The 16,255-nt window shown below is 31.7% G+C and overlaps 2 protein-coding genes across 4 annotated transcripts; one reads left to right on the top strand and one right to left on the bottom strand.

The window, feature by feature from the left end:
• Positions 1–216: 216 nt before the first annotated feature.
• LOC108332949 (inorganic pyrophosphatase 2-like) lies at positions 217–1,864 on the bottom strand. The gene is made up of 4 exons (XM_017568250.2): positions 1,355–1,864; positions 1,079–1,200; positions 763–964; positions 217–587 (listed from the first exon to the last, which is right to left on the bottom strand). The coding sequence occupies exons 1-4, from the start codon at positions 1,490–1,492 to the stop codon at positions 267–269; spliced, it is 783 nt and encodes a 260-aa protein (XP_017423739.1). The 5' UTR covers positions 1,493–1,864; the 3' UTR covers positions 217–266.
• Positions 1,865–7,063: 5,199 nt separating this feature from the next.
• LOC108334042 (serine/threonine protein phosphatase 2A 55 kDa regulatory subunit B alpha isoform) lies at positions 7,064–15,637 on the top strand. 3 transcript variants are annotated; one of them, XM_017569647.2, is made up of 14 exons: positions 7,064–7,468; positions 8,208–8,311; positions 8,450–8,548; positions 8,633–8,752; positions 10,817–11,023; positions 11,861–11,952; positions 12,234–12,352; positions 13,017–13,140; positions 13,376–13,499; positions 14,253–14,321; positions 14,424–14,515; positions 14,602–14,679; positions 14,767–14,837; positions 14,939–15,637. In XM_017569647.2, the coding sequence occupies exons 1-14, from the start codon at positions 7,357–7,359 to the stop codon at positions 15,073–15,075; spliced, it is 1,548 nt and encodes a 515-aa protein (XP_017425136.1). In that variant the 5' UTR covers positions 7,064–7,356; the 3' UTR covers positions 15,076–15,637. The 3 variants fall into 3 exon arrangements, with proteins under 3 accessions (XP_017425136.1, XP_017425134.1, XP_052726546.1); XM_017569645.2 differs by having other exon boundaries at positions 7,084–7,468; positions 10,817–11,026; XM_052870586.1 differs by lacking the exon at positions 10,817–11,023 and having other exon boundaries at positions 7,097–7,468.
• Positions 15,638–16,255: the final 618 nt, after the last annotated feature.

Raw genomic sequence — 16,255 nt, 5'->3', positions numbered from 1 at the left:
GAAAGGTTAATTCAGAAGCAAAATAAATACCTTTTGAGGCAAATTCGTTAGATTTTCATAGCCATTAAACTGTTATTATTTGTTAATGGATAGAAGTGTTAGGATTCAAAACAAAATTTCACCTTAGATCAGAGATGAACATATATATATATATATATATATATATATATATATATATATATATATATATATATATATATATAAAAGATAACTCTGTTGATAAAAAGTTTTTATAATATATAATATCAAAAGTAAATCTATATATTTTAATCGGAGCTAAACGTGCACATAAAATGCAGTTTGCAATTGGATGAAATGAACTCAGCATTTTGTCCAGAACAAATTTTGTTGATTAGCCTCAAAGAAACTCGTTCAAGCTCTTCTCCATTGCTCCATTCATGAATTTCAGCTTTAATGAGCAAAGGGTCTTTGCATATCAGTTCCCACACAGGAAAATTCTTTCTTGGCATCACAAAGTCTTGTTCTTTCAGCCTCAAGCTTGGGCAATAGTCTCCACTACCATCTCCAAGATAGATCAATCTCTTCTTTTCTCCTAATGATTCTTGGATTTTCTCTATGATTTCCCCCTGCAAGATCAATTTTTATAATAAGCTATAAAATACTTCTAAGAAAATAAATTCAGAAACATGTTTGAACTAATACCACTCTACACCATAGATATGATCATTAAAGATCTTTTCCACGTCAAGAGTTTATAATATATTATTATTATTATATGTAAAGGGTTTATGAAATATAGACCTTGCACATGTTGGGAGGGCAGAGAGTACATCCATGGGGAAACTTGTTGAAGTCATGGTAAGGCAAAATTTGCAGCCTTCCATCTTCGTTAATATAACTTGGATTAGAGCTTATATCTGAGAAGCATTCCCTTATTTTTAAGTGTTCTAAAATTGTCTCGATGAAGAACGTATTTGCATCACTCACAATCCTCAAATCACACCTGAAAATCACACATGTTACCACACAATATTACAGATTGTTTTTAAAAGTAAAAAACAATAACATTACCAATATTACAGAAGAAAAAAATTAAGAAAAGTGATACATAACATACCCTAAAGCATGAGCTGCTTTAATGGCAGGGATTATTCTGGGGTGTATTGGAATCATCTGAAGAACTTGCACAATGTCATCAATGGTTTTTCCATGGGAATGAAGCTCCATCATCATCTTATCCTGTTAAAGCCAAAACCAGATCATTAATAAGAGAAAATGTGTCTACAAGAGTGTGACAGAGAATGTGTCTGAAGATGTTTTCTTGAAAAAAGAAAATAGAATACAAAACCATTTTTAATAAAAATAATTTTTATCTATGAAATGAAAAGCTTACCATGAGAGTGTTCCAAGGCATGGTAGGATGGAGACGATTGAACAGAACACTGAAACCCAACTCATCAACAACCCAGTTATCACTGTCGCAGTCGACAATGGTCTTGTCAAAGTCAAAAACCACTACAATTTCAGCCATTGTAGTAACAAAGTTAGTGTGGAAGACAAAAATGGCAATCTCCCAGAAGAACAAATCTCCTTTCTCAAGAATCAGATTCCTATTGGGTGTCTCTAACTGCTCTCAAAATCGTGTCTTGCTTCGACCCAATCTTGAAAATTAAAGGTTATTTATAGGGAACGGAAAGCCTAAGGAAGCCAAAAGGTACAGATTTTCATGGAACATTTGCTGTTATTCCTGAAGTTCAATTAGAGGCATTGGATGAGATGAAGATTTGATTGGTGAAAGAATCGAAGGGCTAAGAAGAGATGGTGTGGCATAGAGGTTAAAGTCATGTGACATATGTGATGAAATGATGAAATGAATGGGAATATTTGTGGGAAATATTTGTGGGGAATTAAACGCTGAAGTTGGCCAGATATGAAATCCACTGTGTGGTTAAAAGAATATGTCTGGTGTGGCTTTCTTTTCCTATTTTGTTTTGTGTAGTTGTTGAATTCTGAATTCATCAAGTGCATCTACACTTGTATCTCATCACTTTACAAATCATCACCTACATTTAAATATTGTACTTTGTATTCCATTGCTTCTTTGATGTTTTGTAAAGACAAATAAAATTTTTACATACACAATTTTTTTTATATTTATTTAACATTATTTTTTTATTGTTTTCATTTTAAAAATACAAAAAAAATTATGAATATTTTATCTTTATAATATATATGAAATGAATATAAATATTAATAAAATGATATATAAAATAATCACTATTATTAATAAAATGTTCTAATTAATTTGTGAATGAAAGCATAAATTAGTCTATAATATCAGTTGCCCTAAAGTTTTAACCACTTATTATTATTAATTTTATATCAATCCATAATTTAAAACCAAATACTAATTTCAAAATAGTAATAATAAGTAGTTAAAACCTGAAAGATGATATTAAAAATCAATTTAGGTTATATTAAATATAATTTTTATTAAATATAAAAAATGTTTTAGTTATTGAAAATTTTTAATTTATAAAATAGTGTTTAATTTAATTAATATAATGAGTAACTACTTTTATGTTTAGATCAAATATTATTTAATGATTTTTTATAAAATTGTTTAATTTAACAATATATATAATCTTGAACAGAAAATGTTATTATAATGATGTTGTATGTGACAGAACAGGTTGATAAGCATAATGGACGGTGCACATATGATGTTTGGTCCTTCTGCAGAATGTTTTGGCGTTTAGTGTTTGGGTGAATGGAACGTGTATAGTAAAAAATTCTGAGTCTCATCACTGTTTGTTCTTTCCTACAAGTCTTTACATTTACATACACACACCTAATATATTCCTTCTATCAGATAACTTTAAATATTTCACAAGACGAGTATCACCGTTTTCCCTTCACATGCTCATCACATTAAAACCATCTTCTTTATATTATCTCTTATTTCTTTATCTTTTCTAAACACATTTCTTATTTCTTAAACATGCTTTATTATTATTTAAATTGTGTTCAAACATCATAACCATGAAACATATCACTGTTCCATGCACACAAGAAGTCAAATGGAAATTTCAATTGAATAGAGATTAATTCAATTTTAATTAAATTTAGACTTTTTTTCTAATTCCTTCCTTTTTTTTTTCAACTCAAATTTAACAATAAAATTGTCCCAATTAAATGATGGATAGACAAACAATAATTTTTAAAATTTAAACTTGTTTTTGCTGAAAAATAAAAACACAAAGACAATATAAATCGTAGTTAAATAATTTTTATTGTTTATCTTGAAATCATAAAATTTTACGTAATTATATAAGATAAGGTTAAATATATATATATATATATAAATATATATATATATATATATATATATAAATAAGATATGCAATAGGATCGTTTGGTCAATCATGGATTGAGTGATTAACATATTTTTTGATCTATTACAAAATCATCGGTTGGTCGAACTATAAACAAGATTAGTAATAAAAATAATCATATTAACTCTAAGTTAAATTATTACTGTATTAAACCGTAATTAGATTAACACTAATTAGAAACTCATTTTAAAATCTAGATATTTAAATAATTAGTTATTTTTACTACATATTTATTATTATAATAAAAAAGATTAAAAACAAAATTTTAACATAAGTTTAGATTTCAGAAACACTGTATGAGAAAACATTTAACGTTAACTTCGTAGACCCAAACATAAAGAAATAGATTAATTGGGTTTTAAAAATAATATTTTAAGTCAAAGGTATTGAATGATAAATACATAGGATAAGTTATATATATATTTATATTGATTGGTGAGGTTTGATTAATTGTTGATATTGAGAGAATTTGGCTAAGGTTGTTGGACCCAAGAGTTGGATTGTTTTGTAGTTATTGAAGGAAAGTAATTAAAAGGAAATGATTGGGATTTTCCAGAGAGTTTTTATGATTCTAAAAGAATTCCATGATTGAATGTGAGAACCTTCCGATGTTGCAGGAATGAAATATATCTGAGTTTATGAACATTATATAGTGTGAGTGATGAAGCATTAAAGTTCAGATATTTGGTTACCATAACGATGATAAGGACAAAATAAAAAAAAGAAATACAAGAAAAATATAGTTTTAACCAAATAACAAATTGAAGAAGATTTTTATTTAGATAGACAGAAAGTATAAATTGAAGAAGAAAGAGACAATTTATTGCTTAACAAACTAAGAACTTTACCTTACACAATTAGCATGACAGGAAAGTACAGATAAAGTATAATTATAATTGATTTGACTTATGTGTAAGAAAAAAATAATATTAAAACTGATTATTATATAATGAATTACTAAAATATTTTATTTATATATTGAGATAGGATATAAAATAAAATTGGAAAATTATTAATGATGAAGTAATTAATTTAAGCTTAACCCCTTTGGAACATCTCCTAATAACTTATTAAAAAGATGTCCTATCATACTAACTAACAAATAAGAAAAGCAATGTACTATACTTTTATGTAATATTTATAGCATAAGAAAATTGGACAATTCCAATTTTAGCTTGATAAGTTATTTGAAAAATTGAGAATATGAAAATGGAAGCTGAAATGATACAAAAGTTACAGCTAGGTAAGAAAAATAACTGAAAAAGAAACTAGAAAATTGTGTAATGATATATCTCTCAGAAAAAGTCCCCGAAAACTTGTGATGAATTTAGTACATCAAATCTAAAATCTAAGTGAAGTATATTATTAAATAATAATAATAATATTATTAAAATGAATAAAAATATTTTATATAATAATTTTTTTAAAATCAACAAATGATTTTTTAATATTAAAAGAAAATCAGCTTACATTTTTTAATATATATAATGTAAAATTTCTCATATATATTTTTTTAAAAACTAATTTATTTTGATTCATAAAAAACATTATATACGATTTAATGATTTAATTCAATATATTTGTTTTCGTAATATATAGTTTATTTATGTTTTATAAAGTGTGATTTTTATTATAAATTTAATGTAATTTTTTATATTTTATAAAATCAATAAAAATAACAATATAGTTATTGTTTATTTAAAAAATTATTTCTTAAGAATAAAAATGTACTTCCGTGTATAATTGAATTAAAATTTGGACACTAAGAAAATTAAGGTATAAATAAAAAAGTTGCAAAAAGTGTAAATCACACAAGTCTTCGCCTTAAACAAAAATTAGAAAAAGAAATCTCAGAAATAATGTAGTAGAGTCATATTCACCCTACTACATTTTAAAACTTATTATAAGAAAATTATGAAGATGTTTGACAACACATTTGAAGATGTTTTAGTATTCACAAACATATAATATGCAGCAGGTTTATGGAAAAGTTAACATGTTAGATATTTTAAAAAAATCTCCTAAAATATGAAATTTTAATCATGATGATAATTTACTTAAAACACGAATACAGAGGAGATCAGTCATCTAACATGCCGCGTTATTTTTATACTATTGCTTTTAGTTTCTAATTTTAATTTAAAATGTCAACAACATAATATTTTTTTTTTAACGTTGCATAGAAATAAGATAAAAAAAATTTCCCCATTTAATAAAATTTAGTCAATAATAATAACATGTTTAAAAGAGAGTATTATAAATTATGTTGTTAATATTTTAGCTCGAAAGATTTAGATAGGTGGATGAGATATTTTGCAATTTAATATAATATTTGTTTATTCATAGGCTTTCTCTGCACATGGTTTGCACCTAACCTCACTATTTGATTTTCTGGATCAACACCAATAATCATCTGTTGTGAAACACAAAGCAAAAGAAAATGTCTTCTTCCCCTGCATCATGGTGACATGTCAATTTCAAGGCTCAACTTCAATAATCACCAACACCACTTCACTCAGCAAATACATTCCTTTTATATTTATTTAATATATAATATAAGAATAAAATGGTTATAAAAAGTAATTTTTTGTATTTTTTTAAATAAAAAAAATAATGTCGTAAAATTGTTATTTGTGTCAAAGTATTATTTTTTTTACCAATTTCTCACTTTCCATCCTAAACAATCCTTTTCTCTCCAAACAAAAACAATATAATATACAAATATATTGTCATGGAAGTTTTCAAATTGTTTAAGAAATATTTAGTTATTACTGTCAACTTATAAAATTAAATTAGGTATTGAGTAATGATATTTATTATTTACGATTTAATATAAATGGCATAATTGTTTTCTTGGTAATTCAGTTTTACTTAATTATTAAGTTTGAAAGGTCTTTGTTTGGTAGATAAAGTTTCAAAGATTGACAAAACATTTGAATTTTATATGAAATAAGAGAAATGAGTGGTGAAACATGAATAATAGACAGTACCTTTTATACAAAACACTAACATCATTTGAGAAACAAAACTCCAAACAGTTGAGTAAAAATGTCTTGTCTGTATGAGTAAACTTCCATCTCCATGTCAAAATCAAGTTATTGGTCACACCCAAGTTTAGAATGGAAACAAAGTTGTGGAAACACAAGGTATCATCATCCCACACTATTGTTTGCATTGCATGTGTGTATTTTCTGTTCATTGTCACAACATGAAACACATTGGTATTATTATCCAGGACCCAAGTTTTGTCTTATTTTTTTTATTTTTAATTTTTTTTAAAATGTTTTGCAAAACTCTTGTTCCTTAATAATAGGGTAGTGCTACAGTGATAAAAACAATTAAGAAGAAAAAATGCAAGGACATTTGTTTAATCCTGAATTAATTAACCAATTTGTTGAATTGAATCATCTTAAAGAATAATCTTAACCTCACCTAACTGTACCACACAGTCCGGTCACACATGTGTACACTGGTAGACTATCACAGTCCAATGAGACTAGGTTTTCTTTCCACTTGGATGAGTCACAAGAAATGAGGATATCATATACCACAGTGAGAGAAGGGAAATTTTAAAATGATAAATATTTTTTAACAGAATGTAGAAAAACAAACACAACCTTATCGTCGAGAGAGAACTAAAGGTGAGTTAGTGTGTACGTGTGATTATGTTTATGTTGTTTTCTTTTTCTTTTTCTCGTCTCCAAAGCCAAAGAACGTTTGCTGAATAATATTTTAATACAGAAAATTCCAAATTTGTCCTTGTAGAGAGAGAATAACTTAGGTAGAGAAGGGGTGCAGGAGAGAGAGAGAAATTTTGGTCTTTTTTGTGTTCCAATGGTTCAACTGGGAACCCAAAGAGAAGAGAAAAGAAATTTTATTTCTTTTTTAGACGGGTCTTTCTGAACATATGATCTTCTGAAAACCCAGAAAGCGATCTTTGATGCACTCATAGGATTGGCCGATTCAGTCGCGTGTTCGGTGACCGTTGATTTCGGGACAAATGAACGGAAGCGATGAGGTCGTGCCAGCTCCGGCGGGTCCACCGCATCCTCTGGACTGGAAATTCTCGCAGGTCTTCGGCGAACGCACGGCAGGGGAAGAGGTTCAGGAAGGTAATTGTCGTACCTCCTATTTCTGCAAGAAAAAAAGGCCATGCTTTTCGTCTCTCTGTCGGATCCAATTCTTGGTTTGGGATTAGGGTTTGATTCGATCCGTTTCGGATCGTGGTTCATTACTCCTTTGCTTGTTTTGTCGAGTAATGCTTGTTCTAGCTTTTGGACCAGTGTTTTAATCCTTGTCTGATTGTGGGTTTTGTTTGGTTTGGGTGTTATATGTGCTGTAGCCACTTCTGTTGTGGAGGTTTGGTTGCTTTAGTTCATCAATCAATGTGTGAGTTTGTTCAAGTATGATGGGTTAGATCTTGGTTTTGCGTAGTTTGGCTAGTGGTGTTGAAGATTGACTGCTGGGCTGGTCTTAATACCGGCCTTTGACAATGTTAAAGCAAATTTTGTTTTGGCTGGGTTTGCCGAGTCCGGGTCTCTTGAGTTGAATGCTTAGCTCACAGTACAAGAATGTGTGTTTGTGGCAATATGAGGAAACCTTATTTTCTATTCGAACAAAAAGTGATAAATGAAGATATTGTTGAGGTGTTAGTCAGATATGTATTGTTATGCGAAGGAATTATTTAGGACAAGGAATTTGGTGCTTTCAAGGGGAGGGGAGAGTGGGATTGACTGTGTGTCCTAATGGTTGTGTAAGAGGAATTTGGTTGATGTTTTTGCATACGAATTAATTTCTGTTGCAGGGTAATGTGAAAGTTTCATGACTATTGGCCTTTTTGTCTTTCTACAGTGGACATAATTTCTGCTATTGAATTTGACAAGTCTGGTGATCACCTTGCTACTGGTGATCGGGGTGGTCGGGTGGTTCTCTTTGAGAGAACAGATACAAAAGATGTAAGACTGACTTTATCTTGTGCAAGTGTTTTTTCCTTTTACATGAGGAGAAAAGAAGCTAAACTTTGTTTTGACAGATTCCATGTTATGCATTTAGTATTTGTATTTTGTAATATGTATGCATGCTGAAACATGCAGCATGGTGCATCAAGAAGGGATTTGGAGAGGATGGACTATTCTATTAGTAGGCATCCTGAGTTCCGGTACAAAACAGAGTTTCAGAGCCACGAACCTGAGGTATTCATCATTATCATACTAATGTGCCCTAACATCCTATGGCTTAGAAGTATCAATAATTATTTTGTATGATGTTCGTTGCAGTTTGACTATCTTAAGAGTTTGGAGATTGAAGAAAAGATCAACAAAATCAGATGGTGCCTAACAGCTAACGGGGCCCTCTTCCTTCTCTCTACAAATGATAAGACTATCAAATTTTGGAAGGTATGCTTAGTGCTGTCATTATCAATTCATTGACAAAATGTGCACAAGGTTTTATGTTGGAGGAACTAACTTTTGGTCACTTGTTTCAAATGTTGACAGTTTTTTTTTTTTTTTGTTTCTGGAGATGTATTAATGCTTGAGCTCATGTCTTTCTAATTGGATTCAATTGGCAAGGCTTAGCCTTCTGAAGTTACCAATTACATTTTGAGGTGTACTTATTAATAGCATGCTGTAGTATCAGAGTCAGTCTGTCATTTTTGGTCACTGCACAAATTGTTGTGTTGTATTTTTCTCTGCAGCTCTCTGACCCGCTAATGTAACAGAAATCTTGGTCATTTATGGCTGCAACTGTGAAAAGGGCTTAAAACCTGCCATTAACCTCGTTTTAAGGGTTATTTCATGATTTCTCCTTGCTATAGGAGCAGAGGGTTTGAAAACCCTTTGCTATTTCATGCAAATACACTCTAAATTTCTCTGTTTTGACACATCCCTTCTCCCTACTGCTTACCGACTTAGTTTCAGCCTAGCCTTGTCTCATTGCTCTTTCCTGTATGTGATCTATGGCTTAACTCTGTTGTCACACAAGTCCTTTCATCTCTCACAGGTCTTGGCTTTGGTATACCTCTATCCTGTTTCAGTGTTGTTCACCTTTTTTTTTTGTACTGAGTTGACTTTAAAGCCTTATGCTTGAACTAGTATGATTTCTTGAGTTATGTTGTTATTGCCTTGTGTGTTTAGCTTATTGCTATGATGACTCTTGAAAATTAATTAAGAACTTTGAAGTTGGAATATATCTTCAATTTTTTTCCCTGAAATTTCTAACCTTTGGTAATGTCTATTATGAATTACATGACTTATATACAAACAATCTTCAGTATGGTGGTAACCTTATAGACACCAACTAGTATGAGAATAAGGACTGAATAATTGAATGGATATGGAATTACAAATTACACTGGAACTGAGTACTATTGATTGGGTACATAGGTTTCCTTCCAAGATGTTGAGAGTTAGGTCTCTCTCTTCCCAAAATCCACTTTTCCCCTCCAAAAAAATGTGTACCTCGTCCTCCTCTTCTCCTATTTTTTATTCTGCTAATAAATGCTTAGAGGCATTTAAGCTTACTAATAAGTTCTAAAACAATTCAGTTCCACTAAAAATCCTAAATCCTGCCTCCTCGTATAATATTTACTCATAAAGGGCCTTACAATACTCCTACCCAAAAGAGTCACCTTGTCCTCAAGGTGAAAAGAAGGAAATTGCTTCATGATGGTTTTCACTGGTTACCAAGTGGCTTCAAATTCTGGCAGGTCAGCCACTGAAGAAGCACTTCAACAGTCTCGTGAGCAGTGTGACGCACTCCTTTCACAGCAGCTGGTGTTACCTGCAATTCCATCTCTGCTGATAACATAGGTGGTAGAGGTTGAGATTTGTTGATGGAAAGGGCCTTCTTTAGTATAGAAACATTCAGTCCTACTAAAAGGCCTAAATCCTGACTCCTCTTAGAATATTTACTTATAAGAGGCCTAACATAACCCCACGTAGCCCTACTATCGTGGTTTTAGGGCTGATCACGGTTTCTCTATGAGATCAATACTTTTTTTTTTATTTGTTTAAATTAACATGATAACTTTGCATGTAGAGGAATGACTTTTAAGGGTGCATGCATTTATAGGTTGTAGTTTTTCAAGTGCATGATATCATGATTGTCTTTCTGAACACATCTGTCTTTTAAAAGACCTCAGCTGACATCTTTTTCTTGTTAAGTTTAACTTCCGAACTTTATATGCTTTGTGGTGTCTTAATAAGCTATTTTGATTGAATGCATTGAAATGATTGAATGTCGTGAAAAGTAGATACCAGGGATGGCCTTGCTACTAAAAGGATCCCAAAGGGAAGTTATTTTGAATAAACATGTAACCCAGATTGGTTGTTTTTCTTGTGCATGTATACAAAATGAATGTTGTTGCATTCATATTTGCACATTTTTCATATAAATAATTTGATCAATCCATCATCCTGTACTCACTCATTTGTACTTTTCCTCATCTGAGAGTCAAACAGGTTCAAGAAAAGAAGGTAAAAAAAATTTCTGAGATGAATATTGACCTTTCAAAATCAATGGGGAATGGATGTATTGCTAGTTCAAGCAATTCAAGTAGCTCTAGGCCATATCTTGCAAATGGAGGATCTCCGGATAGATCTTACAATTATATAAGCAATGACTTTTCATTTCCACCAGGAGGCATTCCTTCACTGAGATTACCCATGGTAGTTGTACCCAACCCTTTCACTTGCAAATATTTTTTTTGTTCGTCAGGATAAAATTTTCTATGATATGTCTTTTGCTATAAACAACTAAAATTGCTTTTAGATAAACATTAAAGGGTCAAAGCTCTGCGTTGCTTGCTTTTTCTTCTTCAAATATGAATGCAGTTAACAGCCTGGAAAAAATACTTGCAAGACTTGGTACTTGAAACATATATTAATCATGACGTGGATTAAGGTTGCTTAATCCATTTTAGGATATAATATAACAACTTGAAAATTTTTCTATTTAAATAAATGAAACCATATTGGTGCATATAATTGATTCAAATATTTTCCTTTCTTTTTATTGCTTAAATATACTTTAAAGTTAAAGTCGAAATAAGAGCTATGAAGTAAAGTAGAAGCATTTTGGGTTGTTTTCCCCTTTTTTAGCTTAAAGGAGGTAGCCTGTGAGAGGGACAAGAGAGTCGGTAGTGAGAGGAAGAGCAGAGACAGGAAGAATGAAATGAGAAGCTAGTTTTCTTTCTTTCTTTTCTTTTTTTTTTCTCTAAAAGCTCCTTCACCTATCTCTTTTTAGAAAGCTACTCATAGCATATTGACTGACTGTGCTTTAAGAAGTTTTAGCTGTCCTGCATAGTCCCCTTCACAAAGAAAAGAAAGCAGTGGAAGAAGTGAAAAGAGAAATATAGAGATTTTTTTTTTTATTTCCATTCTTTTTTTTTGCATTTTTTATTTTTGAAAGAGAAGAAAGATTTGGAAGTGATTGAATTCCATTTTTTTTTTCAAACTTCGACAGTTGCTCATTTGTAGTACTAACTCGTATTGTAAAATATGTAGGTAAGTAGCCATGAAAGCAGCCTAGTTGCTCGATGTCGTAGAGTGTATGCACATGCTCATGATTATCATATCAATTCTATTTCAAATAACAGGTAATTTTAGTTTTCTTAACATGTACTGTATTTTGCTAGTCTAGCAAATTTTGGTTGAAATTGAAAACTCTGGATCCACATTATAATTAGAAGCTATTCAGTGTCAATCATGCTTTCATTAGTTTTGTTTCTATTACTGTAGCGATGTTTCTAGAAAAGATGACACATTTTCTTTCTGGGTATTGCTTTATGTCTGCATGATTTTGTGTTCCTTTTGTACTTTTAATTTTTGTAGTTTTCTAGATACTGATCAAATTTGGATGGTTGCTCATATCTTCTAGTGATGGCGAAACTTTCATATCTGCTGATGATTTGCGAATAAACCTTTGGAACCTGGAAATTAGCTCTCAAAGTTTTAATATTGTTGATGTAAAGCCTGCAAATATGGAGGATCTGACAGGTAAGATTGACAAAAATATTATCATGTAGTGTAAACATTATTCTAACTTGGTAATACACTAAAATTAATCAATTTATATACTAAAAGAAATAACTGCAACATATAAGTTGTAGTTGACTGATGGTAGGTGCTCATGGGCCATGAACTACCCTGTATAATAGTCCAATCTAGCCTGATGACTTCTTAAAAATCTGCAGTTCGGATTAGGTATTGTCTAAACTTTGGGCTGGTGTGGCTTGCACATCTCCACCTAGACTCAATCTAAAGTTGGCAAAAATAGTCAAAAAAATTGCCCAGGTCAAACTCAAAATCATTAATCCCTTGAGAATCTTTTTGCTTGTGTAAATCTTTCTAGTCTCACTTTGTTTGATGTAGTACACTGCAAGGATTAGAATTTTTAACATATCAGAATCCTGGTTCTGTAGTGAGTCGAGTGTAAAAGTAAGTTGTTGAAGGTTGGCTAGGTGTTTCCCAGTGAAAGGGGATTCGCAAGTGATTAATGAGGTTTTAAGGTTGTATTGATTTCTGTTTGTGTGATGTGAATTTAGTGATTGGTCATTCATGGTTTTTGGGGAAACATGAAAGAAGAATAGCGTGCTTCTATTTTTTACCCGACTCAAGTATTGGTTTGGTGGAGCCTTGAACCTAGATGTTAATATTGCAGAGGTTATAACATCAGCAGAATTTCACCCTACACATTGCAATATGTTGGCTTATAGCAGTTCAAAGGGTTCGATCCGACTTGTTGACTTGAGACAATCGGCATTATGTGATTCTCATTCCAAACTGTAAGTGCATCTTGTTTTAATTCTTTTTGTAATCCTGCTGGTTGCTGACAAATAAGTATCCCATTCCTCTTATTTAGGCTCAGTTATTAACAAATTTCAATACGGTAGGTAAAATTTCTGGCAATGTCATTATACAGGACATTTCTGAAGCTATATGCATGAATTTATGTATTCTTTAAAATACCTGGTACATTCTCTAATAAACAATACCAATACCCTTGGCCATTTGGTGCAGATTTGAGGAACAGGAAGCCCCAGGGTCAAGATCATTTTTCACAGAGATTATTGCTTCTATATCAGACATAAAATTTGGGAAGGATGGAAGATACATACTTAGTCGTGATTACATGACTTTAAAGGTTTGAAATTTTCTAGTTTCAAAATATTCTGTTAAACCTTTCGTAAACTCTTGGAACTATACCCTTTGACTTCAAATTTTGGTAGTCAAACTCCTTTAACTTTAAAACATGTCAATAACTAATTTATGCTAAAAAATTTGAATATTTTGGAAACTTATTTTCTAACTAATGATAAATGGAGAAAAATGTATTGCTATTGAAATGTTTTTCAAAATCTGAAGGCGAAAATTGCCAAATTGATAATCGATTAACTTTTTTGCCAAAGATGCATCATCTATTTGAGTTGAGCTAGCATCTTTTATTTAAACGGTTTTGACTAGAGTTTGACCTCATATTTATGTTAAATTTACACCAAAGCCATGTACAAAAGTTATTAAACCATACAAATAAAATAAAGAATAAAAAACATATTCACACAAAATTCTTCATAAATAACATTAACTTTACATCATGCAAAATCATCACCAAAACGGAAATTTTACCAAAATGGAAACACAAGAAAGCATAAAACGGACAGAAATATCCATGTAAAGGGGCAGGAAAAGTTCATTCAAATGGGTGGGGAAAATGGGCAGGGAAGGAAACCACTCAAATGGATGGGAAATTGAGATGGAGATGAACCTTCACTTCTAGTAAATGTGGAATATGGATTATTCATTTAGATCTCTGTTCCTTTCGAATTCAATTGTGTAGATTAAGAGACCAATATTTTCATTTCTTACTATGGAGGATTTCTGCTTGTTGTTTTGTTAGTTATGGGACATTAATATGGATTCAGGCCCCGTTGCAACTTTCCAAGTTCACGAGTATTTAAGACCCAAGGTTAGATTACTCTGTTTGAGTAATGATCAACCTGGAATTTCTTTCTGCAATTCTGCTGCGATAGAATTATAACCAGCTATACTTTATGTTTGAACATGCCAGCTTTGTGATTTATATGAAAATGATTCAATTTTTGACAAGTTCGAGTGTTGTCTGAGTGGTGATGGATTGCGTGTAGCCACTGGTTCTTACAGGTCTGTTATACAAATTTAATCCATGCTTCGATCGCCATTGGAATTGTTTATCGTGCATCTTACAATTTTGTTTCACTTGATGGCAGCAATCTCTTCCGTGTGTTTGGTTGTGCCCCTGGAAGTGCTGAGGCGACAACTCTAGAAGCCAGTAAAAACCCGATGAGGTAATTGTATGAAGCTCTGACACCGTGAAAGTATAATTTTTAGTTGGGGATTGCTGTAGCATTGTATTAACTTTCACGTTCCTTCAGACGACAAGTTCCAACCCCTTCAAGGCCTTCTAGATCACTGGGAAATAGTTTAACACGTGTTGTAAGACGAGGTCAGTTTTCTATTTCTTGAGCAAAGATTCCGTAAGTATTTGTTGGTTTATAGTAAACTTAGTATAGATGACAAGTTCCAATATGTGATGGTGTTGAACAGGAGCAGAAGCCCCTGGTGTGGATGCTAATGGGAATTCATTTGACTTCACAACAAAGTTGCTGCACTTAGCATGGCATCCGAGTGAGAATTCAATTGCTTGTGCTGCTGCAAATAGCTTGTACATGTACTATGCGTAAAGAGAGACGATTGAAGACAAGAACATGTATCTGCATGGTCATATTGCTGTGGAGAAGGCTGCTTCTTTTCCGATCTTACCAACCAACCACACTGGTTTGGAGGCTACATATACATTATTAACTCACACTACAAGTGCCCTTCAGAGAGCTTTCAGAAAAAGATCCAGAAGTGGCTGTTTCCAAATTCCTCGTTAGGGAGGAGACCTTATTTTGTTACTGGATGGCCGGCATCTCTCTCTCTCTCTCTCTCTTCCTCTCTTCTTTTTCTTTTCCTCCTCCTTTCAACAACCCTACTATTCTTTCCCTCTATTTCTGTATCTTCTTCTGAAAGAGAAGGTGCAACCAATGTTTCAAATTGTGTTTGGCTTGCAAGTGAAGAAGAAAATGTGATTGTAGCTCTCCTACAACAGATACTAAAGGATGTTCAATATCTGCCACTAGGATTCAGATTAAAAATGTAGTTTTTCTTTTCCTTTTTGCCCAGATATATATCTCTGTGGGATGGAGCAGTTGAAACCTGCAGTGCATCATTTTTTTATTGATTAATTGTGTTGGAATTTAATTTGACATGCTTCAAATTCTAATTTGTCTGTAGTAATAGTAGTAGTAGCAGTACCTGTTAATCTCTTTTTCTTTTGTTGAGAGGTAATAACTTTAGGCTGCAATGTAGGATAAGCCCCAAGTTTTGTATGAATTTCATGTTCGAAATTTAAGTTCACGTGCATTGAATCTACAACTATGCATGTAATAATGTTTATTTCATGCGTATGCGAAATGCTGCGTTTCTAAGGTGGATATATACTCTAAAAATGAAAAGGTAGAAACGTATATACTCTAAAATTGATTTAAAATACTTAATGAGCCTAGCGTTGTACAGAAATTGATAGAGGAAGCGGAAGTGATTCTTTGAGTGTGCATGCTTTAAGGACCTTTTCTCAGCTTCATTCAGTTGAGTTAAATTCACTTGAATATACTTTCTCTCAGAAAAATTGTAATGATTGGCTTCAGTTCCAAATTCTAATCCTTTTCTAACAAATTTCTTTTAGGATAATAATACTTTGAGAATATTTTTTGACAACATTTTAACATCATCTACGTGTCATTACGTGTCTACACAATGATACGTAGATGATGTTAAAATGTTGTAAAAAAATGTTGTTAAAGTATCACTATCCTTTTT

Source organism: Vigna angularis, chromosome 11 (genome assembly GCF_016808095.1).
Source record: "Vigna angularis cultivar LongXiaoDou No.4 chromosome 11, ASM1680809v1, whole genome shotgun sequence".
Taxonomy (NCBI): Eukaryota; Viridiplantae; Streptophyta; class Magnoliopsida; order Fabales; family Fabaceae; genus Vigna; species Vigna angularis.
This window is presented reverse-complemented; position numbering and strand designations above follow the sequence as displayed.

Excerpts from the sequence above, each read along its gene's own strand:
- LOC108332949 (XM_017568250.2), bottom strand. The coding sequence starts at position 1,492 with ATGGCTGAAATTGTAGTGGTTTTTGACTTTGACAAGACCATTGTCGAC. Across the intron at positions 1,201-1,354 it reads TGCCTTGGAACACTCTCATG|GATAAGATGATGATGGAGCT; the intron begins GTAAGCTTTTCA and ends TGGCTTTAACAG. Across the intron at positions 965-1,078 it reads AAAGCAGCTCATGCTTTAGG|GTGTGATTTGAGGATTGTGA; the intron begins GTATGTTATGTA and ends TGTGATTTTCAG.
- LOC108334042 (XM_017569645.2), top strand. The coding sequence starts at position 7,357 with ATGAACGGAAGCGATGAGGTCGTGCCAGCTCCGGCGGGTCCACCGCAT. Across the intron at positions 8,312-8,449 it reads AGAGAACAGATACAAAAGAT|CATGGTGCATCAAGAAGGGA; the intron begins GTAAGACTGACT and ends TGAAACATGCAG. Across the intron at positions 11,027-11,860 it reads CACTGAGATTACCCATGGTA|GTAAGTAGCCATGAAAGCAG; the intron begins GTTGTACCCAAC and ends TAAAATATGTAG.